This window comes from Panthera uncia (genome assembly GCF_023721935.1).
Source record: "Panthera uncia isolate 11264 chromosome A1 unlocalized genomic scaffold, Puncia_PCG_1.0 HiC_scaffold_17, whole genome shotgun sequence".
In the NCBI taxonomy this organism is placed as follows: domain Eukaryota; kingdom Metazoa; phylum Chordata; class Mammalia; order Carnivora; family Felidae; genus Panthera; species Panthera uncia.
The window spans coordinates 137,055,327-137,079,204 of record NW_026057577.1 but is presented as its reverse complement, the minus strand read 5'-3'; the positions used below and the strand labels follow the sequence as shown (position 1 = coordinate 137,079,204).

The 23,878-nt window shown below is 35.8% G+C and overlaps 1 protein-coding gene across 1 annotated transcript in view; it reads right to left on the bottom strand.

Annotated features, from left to right (window-relative positions):
- Positions 1 to 23,878, bottom strand: part of LOC125934697 (cadherin-18) — a 116,418-nt gene that overhangs the window by 56,399 nt on the left and 36,141 nt on the right. The window contains exons 3-4 of the mRNA XM_049648262.1: positions 20,850 to 21,103; positions 4,494 to 4,630 (exon numbers count right to left, since the gene is read on the bottom strand). Coding sequence (XP_049504219.1) covers positions 4,494 to 4,630; positions 20,850 to 21,103 — 391 coding nt within the window. The remainder of the gene's footprint in view (positions 1 to 4,493; positions 4,631 to 20,849; positions 21,104 to 23,878) is intronic.

Genomic DNA, 23,878 nt, shown 5'->3' with positions numbered 1-23,878 from the left:
CCCATCCCAGCTGACACCTGACTTCAGTCTTATTGGACCCTATACAAGGAATCTAGTGGAACCCTCCTGGACTTCTCTCACCTATGGAAATCATGTGATTATTTGCTACCCAAAAATAGAAATGTAATGGAAATGACTAAATAGCTATATTATGGATCATATGAATGGAAGGCATTGTTACTTGTACAGAAATATTCCACGTATTTAGTGAGAAAGTACTCTTCTCCAAGAACTGTGATATGTGATGAGAATACAACTCTTTCTATTTCTCTAATCAAAGACAGCTTACTGCATTTATCTAATTCTTAGTGTCTTCTTTAAAATCATGGAGATAATCGGGGTGCCTGGGTGGCTCAGTTGGTTGAGTGTCCAACTTCGGCTCGGGTCATGATCCTGCAGTTTGTGAGTTCGAGCCCCGCGTCGGGCTCTGTGCCTGGAGCCTGCTCCAGATTCTGTGTCCCCCTCTCTCTCTGCCCCTCCCCCGCTCTTGTTCTGTTTCTCTCTCTCTAAAATCATGGAGACAGTCTTATGTCACAGAATGCATTTTTAAAATAAATAATAAAATAAACCTCAATCAGTGAAAATATCTGTCCAAAACCTGATGCAATGAACATCAGCTTCCCTAAAGGGCCATGTTAGAAAGAGCACAGCTCTCAGAACCAAACTATCTGGATTCATATTTTGTATGAGTCTCGATTTCCTTATCTATAAAGTGAAAATAATGCCTGTCCTCTCTATTTCAGAGATTTTTGTTAGGATGATGTGTCTGTGAAAGTTGACCATACAAAAGCGAGATATCTTTTAGCTATATTTAGCAGCAGTGGGGAAGGCTTTCATGGACCAGACTCATGCTTTCTGCCTTTACCATGTGACTGGGCAGCTGAGTTGACCTAGAACCAAAGAAGAAAAGAGAGCAGAATCGAACACCATGTAAATAAGAGCTGCATGCCATTTGGACCCTACTTACATGTTCAGAGACCCACATGCATTTTTATGCCACCCTATACTCTCACACTGATCCCTTAGCAAGTGGCCCGTTCAGCTGAAGAAAGGGATTCTTTTTAGTTTTTTATGTTTTTCTGTGCACAGACGTGGTTTGCTCTCATATACTCTTAAATCCTAAATCCTGGTGCACTGCTTCATCTGCCCAGAAGGGGCATCTTTCTCTTACTTGCACAACACTTAAGGTAGGCTAAACAAAAAACAAAAAACAAAACACACACACACACACACATATATATATATATATATATATATATAGTACTTTAAACTATAAGCTTCTAGGGGCAGCTGGGTGTCTCAGTCGCTTAAGCCTCTGAATTGATTTTGGCTCAAGTCATGATCTCAAGGTCATGAGATTGAGCCTCACGTTGGCTCTGTGCTGAGCATGGGGCCTGCCTGATAGTCTCTCTCTCTTTCTCTCTCTCTCTTTCTCTCCCTCTCTCCCTCTGCTCTTCCTCCCACTCACACAACTCTCTCTCTCTCTAAAATTTAAAACAAAACAAAACAAAACTTCTAAATGTCATTCCATAGAGCACCAAGCTCTTCCAAAACTTATATTAAGATGTTTAGAAACCTGATTTCATTTCTGCAAAAGACAACATCAAACAAATGAGTAAACAACAGACCACCTGGGAGAAAATATTTGTAAAATGCACATCTGATGAAGATCCCTTAAAGTTTACTTATAAGAAAACAAAACCTGATTAAAAAATGGGCCAAGGACCTTAACAGACCCCTCATCAAAGAAGACATACAGAGGGCAAATGAATGTATGAAAAGATGTTCCATATATTTGTCATCAGAGAAATATAAATTAAAGCAACAATGAGATACCACTATGTACCTGACAAAAACTGGCCCAAATCCAGAAACACTGACAACAGCAAATGCTGATGACGATGTAGACCAACAGCAACTCTCATTCATTGTTGGTGGGAATGCAAAATGGCGCAGCCACTTTGGAAAATAGTTTGTCAGTTTCTTACAAACCACATACACCCTTACTATATGATCCAGTAAATTCACTGCTTGGTAACTACCCAAAGAAATGGAAAACTTTTATCCATACAAAAACCTACAAATATGTGTTTATACTGTAGTGGCTTTGTTCATGATTGCAAAAACTTGGAAACAACCAAGGTGTCCTTCAGTACCTGAATTGATACACAAACTGTGGTACATCCAGACAATGGGATGCTATTATTACAAAGAAATGAGCTATCAAGCCATGAAAAGACATGGCAGATCCTTAAGTGTGCCTATATTACTGAGGGAAAAAGCCAATCTGAAAAGGCAACTTACTGTATGATTCAAACTCTATGACATTCCAGAAAAGGAAAAACTAAGGAGCCAATAAAAAGATCAGTGGTCACCAAAATCAGAGTAAGTAGAGACGGATAAGCAGTATACATGGGGTTTTAGAGCAGTGACAATACCACGTATGATACTATAATAATGAATACGCGCCATCATACCTTTGTCTAAACCCAGGGAACACCAAGAACGAAACACGTTAAACTATAGACTTTGCGTGATTATGACGTGTCAATGTAGGTTCATCAGTTGTGACAAATGTATCACACTGGCGGAGGATGCTGATGATGAAGGATGTCATACATGTGTAGATGTGGGGTCTATTTGGGAAATCTCTGTCCCTACCTCTCAATGTTGCTGTGGACCTACAACTGCTCTACCAAAAAATCAAGCCTTAAAAAAAAATCCAGTTTATAAAAAGCATCGAGTACATTTCCGAACAGAATATATTAGTAAATACTTTGGTAATGTGGCTGAATTTAATGTTACTGTTTACGAACAACCGTAAATGGAAGGGCCCCCAGTGATATTTAATAAGGCACTTATGACAAGCAACCGGTGAGTGAATGTGCACTTCCTGAAACAGTCTCCAATATGGGTATGAAGTCCTCACTATTTCTCACTCCTTCTACATACCCATTTATAATTAGGATTACATTATGTTTAGTAATGCTTATTGAGGTGCCCCTAAGGCTTTGAGCCTTCTAAAATTATCATCTATAAAATGCAGGATAATACAATCTATTATACTGCTTTACTTTGTAGATAGGTATTAACCGATTTCCCATATGAAGTACTAACAAATAGCAAAAAAAAAAAAAAAAAGAAAAAAGCACTTATTAAATATATATTTAAGATGTTACTTAAGTAAAAATGGACATTTCTTTTGGTAATGATTGCAAATAATATAATTTTCATGGTATACATATACTCATGCACATTCATAAATTAGTTAGTTTCTACTTGATACAAATATTATTTGGACTGAGGTGAGATTTAGAAACTAAAGTATGGTTTCTGATTGAAATAATTCTGGAGTAAAACTGGAAGTTATTTTAAAGTAAGTTTCCTGTTTTTTTTTTCTTTTCTGAAAAATATCATTTTCTCCAGGGATTTTTTCCCTCCATCTTCTCTACACAGAACCTGTTCCCAAAAACCACACAATCTTTTCTGAGTCTTTTCAATGTCTTCATCACTTCTTGGATATATTAATCCATTAATTCCTTTATTTTTGCAACTGATATTGAATGAGCTCTTATCAATTGACAGTCATTTATTTGTCATTAGGTGACAAAGAACATGTAATTCCAGTCCTAGTCTGGTTATTTTGAAAATGAAAATTAACCAGAATGATCATAAATGAACCCACTCATGTATTCTTTATAACACTCATTTAAAAGTAATTAGCGAATGCTTATTTTCAAAGAGAATATTATGCTGGAGAAAATTCTCTAAATGGGAGCCACTTGAGCTAATTTTGCAGATGTAAAAACATAAAAATTCAGGCAGAATATAAAAAGCTGGGGTAGTCTAATTATTGATTGGTAACGGGGGACATTATAAAAGTGCATAAACCATAAGGAGCTATCACCCCACACCCACTAGAATGATTATAATCAAAAGATACATAACAATAAATATGGGTAATAATATAGAGAAATTGGACCCTCCTAGTGCTTTTGGGAATGTAAAATGTAGCTGCTTTAGAAAACAGGCTGGCAGTCCATCAAATAATTAAATACAGAGTTTCCATATGACTGAGCTATCTCACTTCCGGGTATATACCCCAAAGAAATAAAAATGTGTCTACAAAAAACTTTCATATGAATGTTTATAGCGGCGTCTTTGATGTTAGGCAGCCGTGCAACCCGCAGAACAAGCCTCATGACTAGGAGGCCAACCAAATACTCTGACTCAGGGATGGGGAAGGAGTGTCCTGTGATGTCAATCTTCCACCAGTACACTAGGATTAAAGTAAAAAAAAAAAAAAAAAAAAAAAAGGTATGAGATTTATTCACCACATCTGACAACGAGTAACTGCCTCTAATACGTTCTATATGTTCTGCTAGATGCTGGCACCACAAATAGAAATGGTGAGAGCCCTGCACCCGAGAAAATCTTGGTAGAAATCGTCATGTACAAGTGACATCTTTTTTAGGACACATAAAGTAGCTTACCATTTTCTGAAGCAGCAACTGTGATGTTGTACCATGGGGTTTCTTCTCTATCAAGAACCTTTGTGGTTCTGATGGTTCCAGAATTGGCATCGATGTTGAAAACTCTGTCATCTTCGCCACTGTGGTCAATGAAGTATCTAGGGAAGGAAAGAGATAATCCTTCCTTTTACACAATGATATAATGAAGACAACAAATAAAACTAAAACAAGGGCAGTATTAAACCAGATATATTCAAATAGTAAATGCACATGTTTAGTTTCTATATTTGCCTCCTGAGATTTGCCTGACAACTTATATTTGCATAGAGTTGACATCAATTATTTTTTTTCTGTCAGCCCTTAATTAATGTTTAGTCTAATTACTAATTCAAATTGAGAAAAACACCCTTCTGAATTTCATGAATACAATGGTAGTTACTAAAAACAGAGGGATTAATAAGGGAGAGATGAAAAACTGCCTCTAGGAAGTCTATAGTACCTTGGAAGAAAAAAACAACAACAACTCTAAACTATGTTCTTTTTTTTTGACAGAGAGAGAGAGAGAGAGGGAGAACACATGCAGGGGCAGAGGGGGAAAGAGAGAGAGAGAATGAGTCCCAACCAGTCTCCACACTGTCAATGCAGAGCCTGATGTGGGGCTGCCTCCCATGAACCATGAGACCATGACCTGAGCAGCATTTGGGAGTCAGATGCTTAACCTACAGAGCCACCCAGGCTGACCCTAAAAACTAAACCCTTAGTTAAACTTTCATTTCTATATGTACAAAATTTTTAGGATAACAGGAGATGTCAGAGATTAGTTTATACCGGAGTTTCAATATAGTTGAGATTTGAAGAGAAATATATAATAAAAATGAAAACATTTCAGTTAACTACCATAGTATCTCCATCACCTAGCCACCTTGTTTAGTGAAAAAAAAATGAGAAAGCAACTGAATGGGAGGTAGGTCACATTATTGGCCACAAATCATCTTCTTCCTCCAATGCATAAAAGGTTGTAGAGCTCTTTCACACTAGATTTGGTGTCCAGCTTCCTTCAGCAAATTGATGAGCACTGAGTGTTGTAAGTGTTGAATCACTAAATTGCACAGCTGAAACTTATATTACACTGGATGTTGACTAACTGGAATTTAAGTAAAATTTTCAAAAAAAAATCAAAAAGAAAGGAAAGAAAAAGAATGAGTTGAAAGTGACAGTGTCCTGTTTCATATTTGGGGCAAGATTTCCGGAGACATGGCATATTCCTCCTTATCCTCTGCCACCGACACAAAAGGAACATGGTGGGGCTGGCTGATCCACTGATCCCAGAAGGAAGATGAGAGACACAAAGACAAGGTTGTCCCCCTTCAGGGTATACCGCCTGCTAAAGCAGAGCTACCTAGTAAATGAGCGGATGCAGGATTGATTGCATTGGGGTTAAAAGAGCTGGCAAACACAAGCCAGGCTAGTTACCTTGATCTTCAGCTAGCTCAGACACACACACACGAGAGGGCTCTAAATATCTGCCCCTGAGTTTTGGAGTTTTACATTATCCAGCAACAGTTTATTAACATGAATATGAATTAAAAATATAGACAACAATCATATGTTCCAAACTATTTCTAGAACTATTTAAAGAAGAGTGTTTTCTCCTCTCCTTAAATTTCTAATACTTCCCCCTTCTTCCTTAACTTCAGCTTCAGTAACATTTCATCCAGACCTGCGGAATAAAAATGAACTGATTGTGTACAAAGTACCAGGGGAAGAATATTTTCAATACAAGAAAGCAAAATGCAAGTATCCAAATTAAAGAAAGAACTTGATTTGGTTAAAAAACAATGTATGTCTCACTGGCTAGGCAGAAAGGATGAGAGGTATGTGGCTGGGGGTAGGATAAGCAATCCATGTACCATATGGTAGATAGTTCTTACCTTTTTAAAAAGGCAATGAGGGATAGATAGATAGATAGATAGATAGAGATTGGTAGATATATATAGAAAGGTAGATATATAGATATATATTTTTTAGGTTTACTTATTAATTTTGAGAGAGAGAGTGCACACACACACATGCGCGGTGAGCAGGGGAGGGGCAGAGAGAAAGGGAGGGAGAATCCCAAGCAGGAGGCAGTCAGCAGGAACCTAATGCAGGGCGTGATCTCACAAACCCTGAGATCATGACCTGAGCCAAAACCAAGAGTCAGACTCTCAACTACTGAGCCACCCAGGCACCCAAAAGGGGAATTGTTAAACAAAGGATATCATGTACCTATTTATGTACTGGAAAAATCATAGTGGCTACTTCGACTCTTAGATTGCAGAGAGTTAACAATTCAGAAAAGTTAATAATGTTGTCTTGGACAAGGGTGAAAAAGGGAAGAAAATGGAAAGAACTGTATAAAATAATGTTATGTATTAGGCACAGACTATAGAATTTTTATTGGAAGGGCAATGACTTACAAATTACTTGTTTTTCATGTGGAAGAGGTGGTGGTGATGGTGTGCGTGTGTTTGATCTAGCATGTAATTGATAAGCCTATTTATGGAGCTGGATAGAGGTAGGGGGGCAAATAACTCCCTTTGGGAGAAAAAGAATTTGGGAGAAATCAATGATTTTGACATGCTATGCCTTAGAAGTCAAGTAGATAAACATGTGGAATAAAAAGCAGAGAATTGGGTATGAGTGTGGAGTTCAAGTGTGTTTTCTGAATAGGAAATATCCATTTGAGATATATAAGCCTAAATTTAAGCCTAATTTAATCCTGGGAACAGTATAATTTCATCTGGGAGAGAACTGTAGGAGAAAAGCTAAGTGAAGTATTGAGCACTACAGCACCCAAACTTTTGGGCTTAAGGCAGCCCAGCATCTGTACATGAGCAGGTGTTAGCAAAAGGAGAGGAACAGTCTAGGGGAAGAGACTAAGTGGGAATGGGGTGGCACAGAAGCCAAGAAAGGAAGGTATTTTAAGTGAACAATTATAGTGAATTCTATTAAGAGGCCGAGTGAGGTTAGTAAGGGTTGATTGGATTTTGAAAGATGGGCATCTTTAGTTAACTTGAAAAGAATCTCTTCAATAAAATATAAAGTGTGTTTTTTTTTTAAACAGTGGACTCAAGAGGATATTGAATGCGAATATATGAAGCCCCACAGTCACGATACTTTACTGGATACCGTCACCCAAAAATAGAGATCAGAGAAAGTGCTGCCATATATCATCAGAGAAGTGGTTCAATATTTTTTTTTTCTTTCATTGGGGATATTAAGCACTGTCTTTGCTGAAGGTAATGATCCTTTTGAAAGAGTGAAATACCTAAAATGGTAAAATTTATGAGAAGGTGAGCAGGATTGGGTTCCAGAGAACAAATACAGGGATTTCCATTGAAAGTAACAGAGACACTTCTTCCATTTTAGCATGAGGGAAATCTCAGAAGTCTGGTAAATACATAGGATACATGATTGTGATGGTGGAAATATTTCAAAATTCACCATAGTTCCTGGACCAGAGTATAAATGTTGAAATACAACTCCATGCCTTTAATAGATGTAATGTATGTAATGTAACATAACAGAATATGTAGAATTTAAGGCAAAGGTGTGAAACCTTGTAACAACCTGTGGATAATCCTGCTCACACATTATAGAAGATTAATAGATCATGCAAATCAAAACTGTAGACCATCCTAAGAACACTAAAAGAGCCAGAATATAACCCTTGTAAACTGTGTTATCAAAGCAAGAAATAGACCATTTTGCATTGACTGTTCTAATAATAACTACATGTTAATTGAAGAAAGTTCAACATAATGAAGGCATTTAAACATGAAGAACAGGTGTAAAGCAAAACTGATTTCAGAGAAACGGTACAAAATCCAGATGCTACAGAACAGTGGGGAAGGGCAATGTCATTGGGCTTTCCCAAAACATTAGGTCATGGTACACTGAAACTGATTTTGACTTGCATTCACATCACAAAAAATTCTCATAATATTCTTTGTCCAGAGGCCTGATGCTGAGGATGAGGGCTGGATTGCTTAGAAGTGAGAAGTCTTGTCACGGGAAAGGAATAACTTTTTTAAAAATGTAATCGGTTGGAAATCTGGGTTATTACATCATCTAAAGTTAGTTGTCATTAACCTGTCTTGAAGATACTTTCCATGTTTAGATACCCTAAAAACAGTGATTTCTGTCTTGGAAAGTCAGACCTAAAATTAAAACATATTCAATTGCAAAGTTTTCTGCAAAGCTCAGATTACATTGTTATCAACACATCCCTATGAAATATGGGAGAACATGCTCCATGTTAGAAATCTGATCACTTCAGGGGCACCTGGGTGGCTCAATCGGTTAAGCATCCGACTTGGGCTCAGGTCACGATCTCACCGTTCGTGGGTTTGAGCCCCGCGTCAGGCTCTGTGATGACAGCTCGGAGCCTGGAGCCTGTTTCAGATTCTGGTCTCCCTCCCCCTCTGCCCCTCCCCTGTCCACGCTCTGACTCTCTCTGACTTTCAATAATAAGTAAACATTAAAAAACAATTACAAAAACAAAAACAAAAAATCTGATCACTTCAGAGCTGAGCCGTCAGTCTGGGGAAAAAAAATTGGATTTCTGTTTCTAAGCTAAATTAAGACTATGAAATGCACTGTCTCAGTATCAGGATCATCTGTTCTCTTTTAGGTACCTCACACAGAGCTTTGTAATGTAAATGCTAGCGTTAGTGATTAAATACTTTCAGAATAAATATGCCCTTTAGTTGAATTAAATATATACATAAATATATTTAAATATATATACATCTATATATGTATATATATTTATATATATATTTAACTTTTATTTCAAATGGTAGGTACAATGCTAGGTATGTGTCTTCAGTCTCATGTTATTTGCTTCTTAGCTTTCCATGTGTCCTGACTCTCTTGGGAAATCTACAGTATAAGGGCTAGATATTAGGGGACGCTTGGATGTAGAGTTTTGTATGTGGAGCTGCAATTGAATTTCAGCTCAAGTAGAACTAAATAGTTCTGCTTTATTCTAGCCTTGGATTTCTTCCTGGCCACACAAATACAAGCTCAGGAAAAAAAAAGGAAAATGTGAGAAAAAAATAAACGATTTACAACTATTTGGGGGATTACATGTAGAATCATCCAGTGCTAATTATATAAAATTAAGAAGTCACACGGGTCCACGAAACTGTTTACCAAACAAATAAAAATAGATGAAAATATTCTCAGTAGGTAACTTTTAAAAATATTTTCATAATAACATCCACTTGTTTCCTTTTTTTTTTTTTTTGAATTTTTTTTAACTTTTTTTTTTTTTATTTATTTTTGAGACAGAGAGAGACAGAGCATGAACGGGGGAGGGGCAGAGAGAGAGGGAGACCCAGAATCGGAAGCAGGCTCCGGGCTCTGAGCCGTCAGCCCAGAGCCCGACGCGGGGCTCGAACTCACGGACCGCGAGATCGTGACCTGAGCCGAAGTCGGATGCTCAACCGACTGAGCCACCCAGGCGCCCCTCCACTTGTTTCCTTTTACAAACCTCTAAAAAGTCAACACAGCATCTTAATACTTTATGACCTCATATAGAAATATTTAGGTGTTTTTCAATGCTAATGTTAATTTGGCATTTTCAGGGATATCCAACAAACAGAAAATCAATTAGCCATTTGTGTAGATGATGTAAATTTTAAATTGGGATTAATGATAAAACTTGAGAAATTAAAGTTCTGAGAAGTATTTTTCTTAATATTCTAGTCCATTGGTATAATAAAGTAACCAGTGTAAACTGAGGCAAGAGTATATGTAACTTGGCAAGATGTTTAAATATATTTTTCTTCAAATTCTACTTTCTCTCTTCACTTAAGACTATACCAGGATGATATATTTAAGACTTGAAGGAAACACACGTATACGAGTTATTTACAAAAGCGATCTAAAACGAGGTAAAGAAAGGTCACATTCGTGGAGCTTTCATGGTGTACCATATTGTGCTTTAAGTGTTAGTTCACTGCAAACTGAAAACAGTTTGCATGAGATGGGTACTATTAATAGCCCTTTTTTTTATAGAGGAAGAAACTGAGGTATGGAGTGATGAAGAATTGTATCCAACATCAAGGAGCTAGTTAGGGCAAGAGATGAAAATAGAATATAAGTGCATTAAGTAATATTTGCAAGCTCCCTTTAAAAAAGAAGTAGGCGATATTTAAGGCTTTATTCATTCAAAAATCTTTCTTTGAAGGAGTACAAGGAAGGAATGAGGGATATTCAAAGAGAGGAAATAAGAACTGGGAATTACTTAGACATGATTTACTTAAGCAAACAGACAAGAAAAGGAAAAGAAATTATTTGCAAACTAACATGATTGATGCTCAGAGTTTAAAATCAGACAGAATAGTAAAATTCTAAGCAATACGAGACTTTAGACATGGTTTTGATCAGTCTTGAAGGGTAAGCATTAGGGAGAGGTACATTATGGATCATCGAGAAGGTACAGAATTTAAAACTAAGAGAGAGAGAGACACAGTGAGATATCTTAGATCTGGTTGCAAAACTGGGTGGCACTTTTCAGACCACTATTCTTCTGGTATTGGCTACTGGCCTAGCAAGAGAAAAAGAGAAAGAGAAGCTTCCTACTGTCGCTCGTAGATACTATAAAGAAAGAATGTCTTTCCTTCACCCATAGATTAGTGCTCCAATCAATATTATTGCCGTTACACATAGTGTTACACTTGAGTAATAAGAGCTTACTTTAAAATAAAATATATTTGTATTTATAGCATATTTATATGATTTAATCATATCTTCAACTAAGCTGGTGAGAAAATGGAACTGCTCTCTTTGTAGCAGAGGTGACTAGAGGTGTTTGGTGGGGACACTTCAACTCGCAGTGCATTTTTAAAGGCTAAATGCATAGATAGGCTCTTGAAGATGCACAGATAAAAAAGAAGAATGTTGTAGGGGCTTTTCCCAAGAACAAATTTCCCAATTTTCATATACCTTAGAGGCAATAACCTCTTTAGACCCCTTGAAAACATCTATATCCTTCTGCTCTGTGTACAAGCTGTAGGTCCTGGCGTTGATTTCTTCAGCATGCAAAGATGAACTCTTTGGAAATTTGTTTCTAAAATAGATCTAGCATGTGTGAAAATGGTGTTACACAGTAAGGAAATTAACACAAGTCTGGAAACCAAGTGAATGACGTTCGTCAAGCTAAACCACTTTTTAGCTCTATAACTTAATGTATCACCTGTCTGAGCTTTCTTTGTAAGCAAAATGCAGATATGACCTACGTCATAATTTTATTGTGAGGATCATACAGGATAATATTTGAAACGATTTTATGTTTAAGTGTCAAATGATAGGCCTCAATAGAGAAATTTCATTTGTTTTAATGCCTTGTAGGAAGGTTTTTTCTCTTGGAAACCTTGAGAAGGTTCACAAATAGGAAGTGCTTTTTTTTTTTGTTTGTTCTTTTCTGTTTTGTTTTTTCTGGCAAAGTGATGCAAGCACAACAGGATCTGAATAAGGATTATTATTGAATGAAGAAGTTCCTCCGCATAAATAGCAATAACTACTGTTTGTTTCTAAAAGATCTATCAGAAAATTAAATTATTCATAATTCCTTACTCAGTGCACATGAGTCATTTTATTTGGAAACTATATGAGAGTAAAGCTCTTTTTTCTTTCACCCATAGTAGCATAGGTGTATGACTTTGCCTCATAAGTGAATGAATAAACTAACCAAACTAACCGATTATTCAACAATATTAAGAAGACCCTGTTAATACCTAATGTGAAATTAATTAAGGCATTCCATAGGAGTCTTTACTTCTTTTATATGCATTTGGTAGAAATAATCAGTCTAATAAGTCATCATATTTTACTTATCTAGAGCAGTATGTTTTCATATAGAGATAATATCCTTTATATATACATTTGAAATTTGTTAGAATCATTCAGGAAACAAACAACTTTTTTTTTTATAACAATGAGGGCTTAATTTATTTTCCTCTGTGATCGAGAGATATCTAAATACTGATAAAAGGACAGATCCACTTATACTTCCACGGTATTTCAATGAACTCATAGTTCTGGATATTATCTCAAGCTGTAATATTGTGACACTCCATAGTATGTCTAGTTAATTCCTTGGACAAATATACAGACATATGTGGTCAAAGGGGTAGTAGGAGGGAGGAAATGTTGAGACAGATACAAGTTTTACTCTAATACGATGATTATGACACACCATTGTATCCCTACCACACTAAATGCTCACTGCATCCTGAGTGAAATTATCACCAAGATAACATCTATATTCAATGCTACTTGTGAAATTTTATGATCAATGATCAATAAGATGCTGTCTGTGAAGAACTAGTAATCTCCTGGCTATAGACTAGAGTAAATACAATTTAAGCTTATGCCAGCTCAGATTTCGCCAGTAGTCCTTAAGAACCCTCTAACTGGACCAGTTCCCTAGTCAAACTTTAACTAATTTCCCCCTGGCACGTAAATGGCATAGGCATAGGAGACAGGCATACGCATAGGCATAATGCACATTAGGCATAGGAGATTTTCTTGCAAAGTTGCCATCATCATGTACAACTCTGGGTTATAATTTTCATCCCTACAACTACCTTCTTTCCTGTCATACAACATATGCATCACTTCATATTTCTAGTAAATATGTATTAATGAAATAAGTAAAGAGAAAATGCATTTCATGAAATATGACGAAAGTTCATTATTCAAATTAGAATTTACGGACCAACAAATCTGCAGACAAGTTACAGCCACAGCAAACAGTGAATCTCAGTAATGATTCCTTTTATTCAAGTATTTTTCTTAACAGAAGCAACTTTAAACAAATTACCCAGTTCGTCATCTGACACTCAATTTCCCTTTGATTAAGTAGGCATAGACTCAAGATAATTATTAGTCATGTTAAAGTGCACTGGAAAGTTATTTTTCATTTCAATAATAAAATTTCGGTCCTCAGAGGCACCTATTACTTCCATTATAGTCTGTCCATTTCACTATAAGAAATTAATTTAAAACTTATGTAATGGAAATCTATTTTTACAGTGATTTACTTAGAGAAACATCAGTTGGCTTGAAGTTTAGGAGACCTCTTCCTGTTGCCATATTTTAGATACTTCTAGATACAGAATGTGAGTGGTAAAGCAAATTTATTTAAGATTTTTGCCTCCCCAACAGCAGCTTTTGTAAGTTTTACTGACTATGATCAATAGATGGGATAAAGTTTAATCAATATACACCCTGTGGGATATTATAGTGATGTGGCTTCATCTTTAATTTAACCAAAAGTCACACATCTGCAGGATAGCTTAGATTCATTAAAAGATTTAAGGTTCCCGTAGCTTACTCTGGAGATACAATTTAGTCCACAATCTACACATCCAGAAAATAATCTTTCTCAAAAAAAAAATAAACACAAGTACCATTTGCAACTTCATAGTGTGTATTGTGATCAATAAAATGGGGAGCACATATAGCACACATATACTTTAGAAAGCTTTTTAACTTCCTTAACCAAAACTTTGATCCAATGAAACAAAACTATCTAAAGAATTAAAATCTCTGCACAAATATGATGCTTCCCCTCTTTTATTCATGCCTCTATGTAACTGAGATATCAGAAATTCCAATAATCCTGAGTTCTAGAATGCTATGGATCCATGATAAGCACTTATTATTTCTTTGAAAAATTTCTATTTGGGTGTTTTGTTTCCAGTCAGTAGACTAGCACAGTGTCACTAAGCCAGGGTTTAAGTTTTCATTCCAGGGCTAAATGAGTTACACAGGCCCACCCAGAAAATAAGTTCTTCTGGGGTCACAACTGTGATTTGGAGTGGTTGCCACCACAAACAAAGCTGTTAGATAAATTTGGCCCCCGACTGGAAAAATCTGCAGGAGTCTTCTGTATCTTTATTGAAGCATGGTCAAAGTGACCACATTCTTATCCAGTCTCTGTGATTAGTGAGCTCTGTGAGTCATTCAACCTTCTTAGCCTACAGATATTTGCATCTATATAAGAACAGGGTCCCGTCAGTCATCTTTAGGTCCCGTTACATTCTCAAATGTCATATTCACACGACATTTAATGGTCAAGTTATTAGTGTAAATGTGCTAACTATATATAACGTGATACAATTATAAAACACAAGTCATGGACAAAGACTTCTGATTTTAAGTGGGAGCTTGCTTTCTCTATCTCTGCCCTGTTTGCATGAAATGTCCCTAATGAGTTGTCTTTGTATTAGAAGACTATAATAGTTTTGATGAGGGTGGATGAGGGCTTGCTATTAATGATCCAGGTAAGGTATTCTTGACTTATAATAAGCTAAAGTTTTATAAATAAATTTTGCCTGTATAATAAAAACCCATTGTATATCAGATGATATTTTTCACATGAATACATTTGAAACACATTTTCTGCTTATTTTTCATCTTCCTTCCATGAATATGAATCCTACATGCAAGCCTCCTTCAATATTTTTTTGACTCTACTTTTCAACTTTGCGACATGATTTTGTCATTATTTTGAAATATCTCTTATTTTTTGCTGTTATGGCATTCCAAATTAATGAAGTATTCCTAACTCCTATCTCATCACAAACTATGTGAAAATTTAGAAATGCATAGGAAAAACAAAGGCACCATTATAAGGATGCAGTAAATATACAGGAAGCATTTGTTCACTAAAGCTAGAACTAAACTCAAAAGTGACTGATCAAACACTTCAGCTATTTTAGCAAATTTTTAAAAAAATTGGCAATATTTCCAAATCTGATCAAAATTTTCTTTTGTTTCTTATATTAGCATATAAATAGGCTATTGTTCCTAAAAAGTGTCATGCTGAGCATTTGGCACAATTATGCACAATTAATATTTCCTTCTGGTTGCTTTACGGTTATTATACACAGAAAACATTAAAAATTTTAACAATAAGGTAATATATAGATAAAATCAGATTATGAATCACAGTGGAAAAGAAGGAAAGTTGGGGGGACTATACTTATTCATATAAATTTATACAAAAGCGCTTCATTCTATGAGAAATATTGAGGACTTCTGTAATTTTCTTACTGTTGCACTAGATCAAGTAGCGTATGTCTTAGACTTTACAATATGAGGAAACTCTAAAATTAAGAACAGTTTTGCTTCTGAGATGCTAAGAGTTAAAATGAGACTCGACTGTCTTCAGTATTTCTTTTCCTAGCGTGTGAAATACATCCACACAAATACAAGATGGTTAGTACTGGAATTCAATCAATGGGCTTTCTAAACGTGTAATCATCTGCTTCCTACTTTATGATATGTGACTTCTGTAAATGCAGTTTTTGTTGTTGCTGTTATTAGTGGTAAGTTGAGATATATGGGAGGCCACATACTACTGCTTTTAAAAAAACAGGGTTTTGGGCGTAAAGTAAAACTGGATCTAAATTTGGAGTCGGCCACTTTATCACTATGTGAACTTGACCAAATGACTCAACTTTCTGAGCCCTCAATTCTTCGTCTGTAGAATGGGATGAATAACATAGACACTTTAGGTTTCTTTCAAGAGCATTTAGCATGCTATTTAAAGCCCCTGGCCCACAGATAGCAAGCAAAGAACAGTCACTATTTTTAATGTGCCATTAAAAGGTCACATGATATAAGGTCACATTTCTAGAAAGCTCTCTCACTTCTCATGTCCAACATAGGATTGTTCATCTCTCAGTAGCTATTCAGGAAATTCGTAAATTCCATTTGTAATACACTGGGAAATGAGTACAGTCTGTTTAAATCAAGGGTTTCTACATTGCTAGTAAATAGCCTGGTCCTGATTCTATTTTTTTAAAAGTGATGGTTATATTGCTGCAAATTGCACATTCTTGTTTTGAGTTAAAAGAGACAAAAGCTAGACATGGTATGTTCTTAGAAATCTGGAGAATGTTACTAATAGTTTAGAAAATGGAAACACAAAGACTGAAGTCAGGAAGCTTTTCACCAATGCCTTTAAGACACACTCCCTTTCATTATCAATTCTACAAACTGGGAGTTAATTGCATTTCAGGGCTCATTGCAAGATACATCTTTTCAAAGTACTTTCCTTAATTAGTACAAACATTTGGTCCCTGAGAAAGGTGGAAGTATAGCTTGCTTTTGTGTTAATGTTTTCTGTCTTTTATTCACTGTTTACACCTAGAGGCCCATGTGAATGACACATTTTTATTAAAATAAGGAATAAATATTATGTAAATTATGCCCCCAAACAGCAGCTATGGTGTCTAATTATTTTAAGGCAGCTTTGTAAGGATTCATTTTAGTTTTCTAACCAAAACAAAGTGAAAAGAATAATGTATATGTTAGTGGCTTCCTACATCTCAATATTAGCATTTGGAGACAATATACCAATCATCTTTGCATCCCAGAAACTGGGAGAATGTATCTAACATAGCAAGTGTTCAATTAAAAGCTTCTAATAACATAGTGCAATTACTGAGGCAATCAATAATATTATGGTGCAATTAAGTATATATAAATAATTTATTTTATTTAATAAAATGTATATGCTGAAACATCCACATGGCTATGCATGTATGTAAAACATACATACTGGTTTGCAGTCCTCAAATCTATCTTTTCAGAATTGCTTTCCAGGAGTATAATTGGTCCTTCATTTTTATTTATTTTTATTTTTATTTTTAACATTTATTCATTTTGGAGAGAGAGACAGAGACAGAGACAGAGACAGGGCATGAGCCAGAGAGCGGCAGAGAGAAGGAGACACAGAATCCAAAGCAGCTCCAGGTTGTGAACTGTCAGCTCAGAGCCCCACGCAGGGCTTGAACTCTCGAACTGCGAGATCATGACCTGAGCCGAAGCCAGACACTTACCAGACAAAGCCACCCAGACACCCCTTTAGTCCTCCATTTAAAATGAAAAAAAAAAAAATATATATATATATATATATATTTTTTTTTTTTTTGAGAGAGAGAAAGAGCGAGAGAGATAGAATGTGAGCAGGGTAGGGGCAGAGAGAGAGGGAGACACAGAATCTGAAGCAGGCTGCAGGCTCCAAGCTGTCAAGCGCTGAGCCCAATGTGGGGCTCAAACCCATGAACTGCAAAATCATGACCTGAGCCGAAGTCAGATGCTTAACTGACTGCGCCACCCAGGTGACTCAATTAGTCCTCCAGTTTTACCCATGCACAACCCAGTTTGGCTTATTCTGTGTCATCTTCAGAATCACTGATCGTTTGGAACAGCAACTCCTCTCTGGTGGGGACTCTCTTGTGAATTTTCGGATGTTCCAACACCAGCCCTGACCTCTACTGACAGATGATAGTATTCCTCCCCCAGCTGTGACAACCAAGCCTGTCTTGAGATATTGCCACATATCTCCTGGTGTGCGTGTGTGTGCGTTGTCCTTAGATGAGAACCACTGTTCTACATGGAATGGGTGGGTTTTTTGTGTGAACGTTGGTACATAAAGAACAACACTGAGAGAAGTTTGTCTCTGAACCTCAATTTTTTCCTCCCTTCTGTATACCTTTTTGAACATATATTTTACTCATATTGTTTTGAAATTTTGATTATTTTGTAAATATAAATTACTGAATATATCATTAATATCTAATTTTCAAAAGAAACTCTTACCAATTGTTTACCAAATATTTTCACATCAAACTAAGAACATCAGATATTTTTATTCTCATACTGTGTTGTCTTCTTTTGGTAAAGGATGGACACATTTAAAAATATCTTTTCCAATACTCTAACTTTTTAGTGTAGTAAGAATAATTTTACTCTTTATTTAAGTGTCAAAAATGTTTTTGGAATATGGGATTTTATGGAATAATGAAGCATAGTGGTCTTTCCTCTCATTTGACAACTAAACATATAGACTTATATTTTCATCCCTTAATCAGTTATCAATTATTATTATTGGGTTTATGCATATTATTTTATATACTTTGCCTATCCTGCAATGCAAGCAATGCCCAACTCTTGATGTCAGTGTGACAGAGGGGTTGTCCATTGACAAGGTGTTGTTTCTGTACTCACAGATGGAACAGGAGTGTTGAATACACACATTAGGGCACAGAGGATTGTTTCTGTCCATGCATGGGTGCTGTGAACATTTCTTTTAAAACTGAAATAATAATGCTTATGAAAAAGGAAATTTAAATCCTTTATAAACATTACATAGATATCAAGGAGAACATGTACCATAATAGCTTCTGTTCAAAAAGATAATAAATAAAGAGACTAAGAATAAAGACTTGATGGGAGAAAGTAGACTGATTTGTTAAAGATTTCAAACTTTCTAGGTTTTTAGGATTATCCAAGGTATAAATACAAGGTAACTAAAGAGTCTTGTCCATGCATCTAACCTCTTGATTTTACCAAAATTGAGATAAAAAGAAAGAAAGAAAAAGAGAGAGAGAGAGAAAGAAAGAAAGAAAGAAATAAAGAAAGAAAAGAAAGAAAGAAAATAAAAGAAAAGAGGGGCACCTGGGTGGCTCAGTTGGTTAAGTATCCAACTTCGGCTCAGGTCATGATCTCGCGGTTCATGAGTTGGAGCTCCGTGTAGGGCTCTGTACTGATAACTCAGAGCCTGGAGCCTTTTTCAGATTCTGTGTCTCCCTCTCTCTCTGCCCCTCCCCCACTCATGTTCTGTCTCTCTCTTTCTCTCAAAAATAAAAACATTAATTTTTTTTTAAGAAAAAGAAAACATCTTTTTGATCATGCAAGGAAAGCTTTAATGATCACTACTGCATGGCATCTTACAATAAAAAAATATTTAGTGAGCACTTCCTGACTGTGCTAAGGATTTTATAATAATTTAACTTAATTCTATCAACATATTTAAACAACATTATTATTCTTTGCTCATATATTTGAGATTCAGCAAGGTTGAAGGAGTACAAGATCACACAGCTACTAAGATGTCAGAATTCCCACCCTGGTCTTCCTGTCTTTAAGAGCTAAGTACTTCTCAGGGCCCCTAGGGGGCTCAGTCAGTTGAATGTCCAACTTCAGCTCAGGTCATGATCTCACAGTTTGTAAGTTCCAGCCCTGTGTCAGGCTCTGTGCTGACAGCTCAGAGCCTAGAGACTGCTTTAGATTCTGTGTCTCCCTCTGTCTCTGCCCCTCCCCCACTCGTGTGCGTGTGTGTGTGTGTGTGTGTGTGTGCACGCGCGTGTTCTCTATCTCTCTCAAAAATAAACACTAAAAAAAAAAAAGAAGTAAGTACTTCTCTAAGTAGCACTCTATGCTGCCTTAGACAAATAAGCATTTTTTGAGTGACTGTTAGGTGTAAGTGACTCTGTTTAGCATTTCATGCCCATTGCTTCACGAATTCTTACAATAATCCCAAAATATAGATGTTAATTTTGTTTTACAGATAAGGGTAGAACATTTCCTATATGCCCACATACTTGTGACAGAAACAGGAGTCAGAGATGAGTATTATTCCCAAATACTTGCTTTGTACCGTAGCTGTATTTCCTATCACTCAGGACACAAGACTCTCTAGTTTGTAGTTCAAGATTTCTACATAGCTTTTCCATTCAATTGTGCTCATATCTATTAAGTCAAATGGCAAATGTGATCTATGTGGTGAACAATAAATAACTGACCCTTGACAAATGCAGGATTTAGAGGTGTTGACCTCTTCCATTCATACACAATTGAGAATCCACATATAACTTTTGGCTACCCAAAAAGTTAAATACTAAGCCTACTGTTGACTGAAAACCTTACCAATAACATAGTCAATTAACATATATTTCATGTTATATGTACTAGATACTGTATTCTTACAATAAAGTAACTAGGGAAAATAATTTATTATTAAGAAAATGGTAAGGAATGGGGCACCTGAGTGGTTCAGTTCGTTAAGCAACTGACTCTTGATCTTGGCTCAGGTTATGATCTCGTAGTTCATGAGTTCAAGCCCCATGTTGGGCTCTGTGCTGTCACATGCTTAGGATTCTGTCTCTCCCTTGCTCTGCCCCTCCCCCCTCAAAATAAATAAATAAACTACAAAATAAAGAAAATCATAAGGAAGGGAAAATACATTTGTAGTACTATTATCAAAAAATAATAATAATAAATCCACGTATAAGTGGACCTCCGTGCTTCAAGGCCATGTTGTGCAAGGGTTACCTGTATTCAAGGCGGTTAGCTAAGTCTGACAGAAACCCACCTGCTACACTACTCAAAAAATCAATTAATATTATAATTTAATTATACTAATCAAAACATGCAAATTAAATATTTCACATTTTCTTTTATTCATTTAAAATTACTGCAAGAGGCAATAAAGATCTTTACATGTCTAAAGATTAAAGCATACCATACCTTACTAAGCTATTAGCGCTGTCAGGATCTTGTGCCAAAACCGTGCCAACAACAGTCCCGATCTTGGCGTTTTCATAGACTTCCATGACATAAGAAGGCATGGAAAACAGTGGTGGTTCATCTACATCCCCAACGATGATCTTCAGCATGGTAGCATCTTTAAAAGGACCCAAGTGAGAAAAGCGAAAATCAAGGTGTGTATTTGCTCCTTCTATGGTGAGAGTATATGACTTCTTTTTCTCATAGTTCAGTGGCTGTTGGGAAAAATATATATAAATAAGTTTTCCACTATTATGAGTGCCATGACATTTCAAACAAGCCCTTTTTTCCCATTCTTTAAGACAAACATGGATAGATTTAAGTCAATCTATTTCCATTCGTCAACAGACTATGAAGTTCATCTTCACAATAATATCTAAAACAAAAATCATGAAAGCTCAAGTCTGAATCAACTTTAATTTTTCACAGGTATAAATATGATAATAACTAGGAACAAAAAAATATTTCCCAAAGGCAAACAATCCTTAGTCTCCAGTAACTTCTACCTTCTCTTGAGTCTGCATTAGCAATCTTAAAAAAATATTTGTTGCTAACTTTTTGACTTTAAAAAATAGGGTTTTGTTTTGCATTTAAATAAATTATGGTGTATTATTGATTTTTATCTATCATCATCTTACTTTCACCTTGCTGGCTTTACACTTGGTATTTTATTTTATAATCTGATAAATTTTAAGTTTCCCATTTAACAATATTTCCTTAGAATCTTCGTAAAATATTTTATACAGACTTTTGAATCTTATTTTTACTGTATTAATTATATTTATTTTCTATTTTGATGCTAAACCACTTCATGTATTTGTTTTGTGTTCATTTTCTTTAATATATGTTGATGTTTGATCTACTTTTTAAAATTATAATCTTTTTTCTTGAGTTTATTCATTTTGAGAGAGAGAATGAGCAGGGGAGGAGCAGAGAGAGAGGGAGGGAATCCCAAGCAGTCTCTGGGAGGTTGGTGTGCATAACACAATGTGCAGCTTGAACTCACAAAACTGTGAGTCTGACACTTAGCTGAGTCATCCAGATGTCCAAAATTATAATCTTTTTCTATTTGTTTATACCATTTGCTTTTTTAGCTTTGAGTCCATATCAATACTTTCTCATAGTTTTTTTTAGGGTTTTTTGTCTTCTATTTTAAAATCATCTGGCCAATATATATATTTCTTCTATTAATAATATAGGTCAAGAGTCATGAATTTACTTATAATAATGAATTTGCTCCAAGGAATATATGGTCTTTACAGGATATAAAATGGTAAATAGACATTTATATCACTGTATATTTAATTCCATAGACATACTAGTTTTATGAACATGATAATGATACAAAATCAGATATGAGAGTACCTATAAGCAGCTATGTATCGTTTCTAAGAGGAAGTACTTTTCCACATAACTGAATGCAAAATTTTAGACTTGATGCATGTAATAGACTCTATGACCTAAAATGAGCTCAGATTTAGGTTAACAGTGTCAAAAGTTTTCAGAGTGATGTTAGTGCAAAGGATCCAGAGGTCAGCCGTTTTAAAGCCTGGTGAAGTATCCACTGATGCTGGTCTGCCTGATTAATACCTATGGGAAGAAACTGAAAAAAATTTCATCCCTATTTCTGCACTGATTTTCTACTAGGACGCTTCAGCCGTGCAGCCTTCTTTCTTGGCAGTATATAAGAACGATTATTTCCTGTGGGGCAACTCAGATAGTCTCTTTTACCCTAAGAGCCAAGGAGAAGCTGATTAGAAAGAATGTCCTTAATGGGATTTTATAAACACAATGATCAGTCCTACTGATGATTATTTCCCTTATCTCTTCTGAATTGCCTTGGAAAATTGGCCTTCCTAGAGACTGAAGATTGTATAGAAGGAAAAAACAATCATTTAATTTCCAAATGAGATATTAAGAACCTAGAACCTATCATACATCTCAGGGACACGGATAAGACTGGGTCACTGCAATAGTTTACAAGTTTTTATAAGACAAAGTGAAAATGTAAAAAATTATTAAAGACTCAAATGCTTAAAAGTAGGCCATATATCATATATACATATATATATATGTGTGTGTGTGTGTGTGTATGTGAACATATATATATATGATAAAATACTATATATTTTAGATTTCTGTATATTTTTTATTTTTTAAAAATCTTTTATTTATTTTTAAGAGAGAGAGAGAGGTAGACACAGAATTGGAAGAAGGATCCAGGCTCTGAGCAGTCAGCATGGAGCCCAACACGGGGCTTGAACCCATGAACCGTGAGATCAGGACGTGAGCCCAAGTCGGGCACTTAACCAACTGAGCCACCCAGGCACCCCAAGATATATATTTTTTAAAGAAGTGTTCATTGGTTCTGCAGTTTATGACTCCACCAATTGTGAGTCATTTCTATCTGAGGGAATTTAAATTACAAATAAATTGCCCCTTTTCCTTCCTTGATCCCTTTCTCCTTAACATCTCCTTAACATTAGTGAATGAGAATTTGTCTTTCACTAATTCAGTACATCTCATTTGAATCTAAATGGTCTATCCTAGAAAGAGCTCACACTTACCACCTATCAGGGATTGGGTAGATGGATATGATCCCTGCTGGGCACAGAGGAGCATGGGATGTCAGAATCCAGGTAGTTGCTCATGGAAAGCAACATCCTTGGCAGGTTTTAAATATGTTTAAATCGATGAATATGTTATAGTCAACCTGCTGCATGTGGTAAACTTCAATGATTAAGGCTCCTGTCTTTGAACTTCAGTGTTTGAGACATTAAAACTAAAATTAAAACTAAAACTAAAACAAAGCCCCTAGGATTTGTTTATTGGGGATGCTTAATATCTCTTTTCCACTATAACAGAGGATTGTAAGAGTCATCTCCATTTATTCATGTTGTAGACTTACGCATCTTTCTGACTCTCAATGAAATTTGTAGAGGTAATTCTGGCCTCCTCTACCCTATCAAATATTACTATCAAGCTGTGCA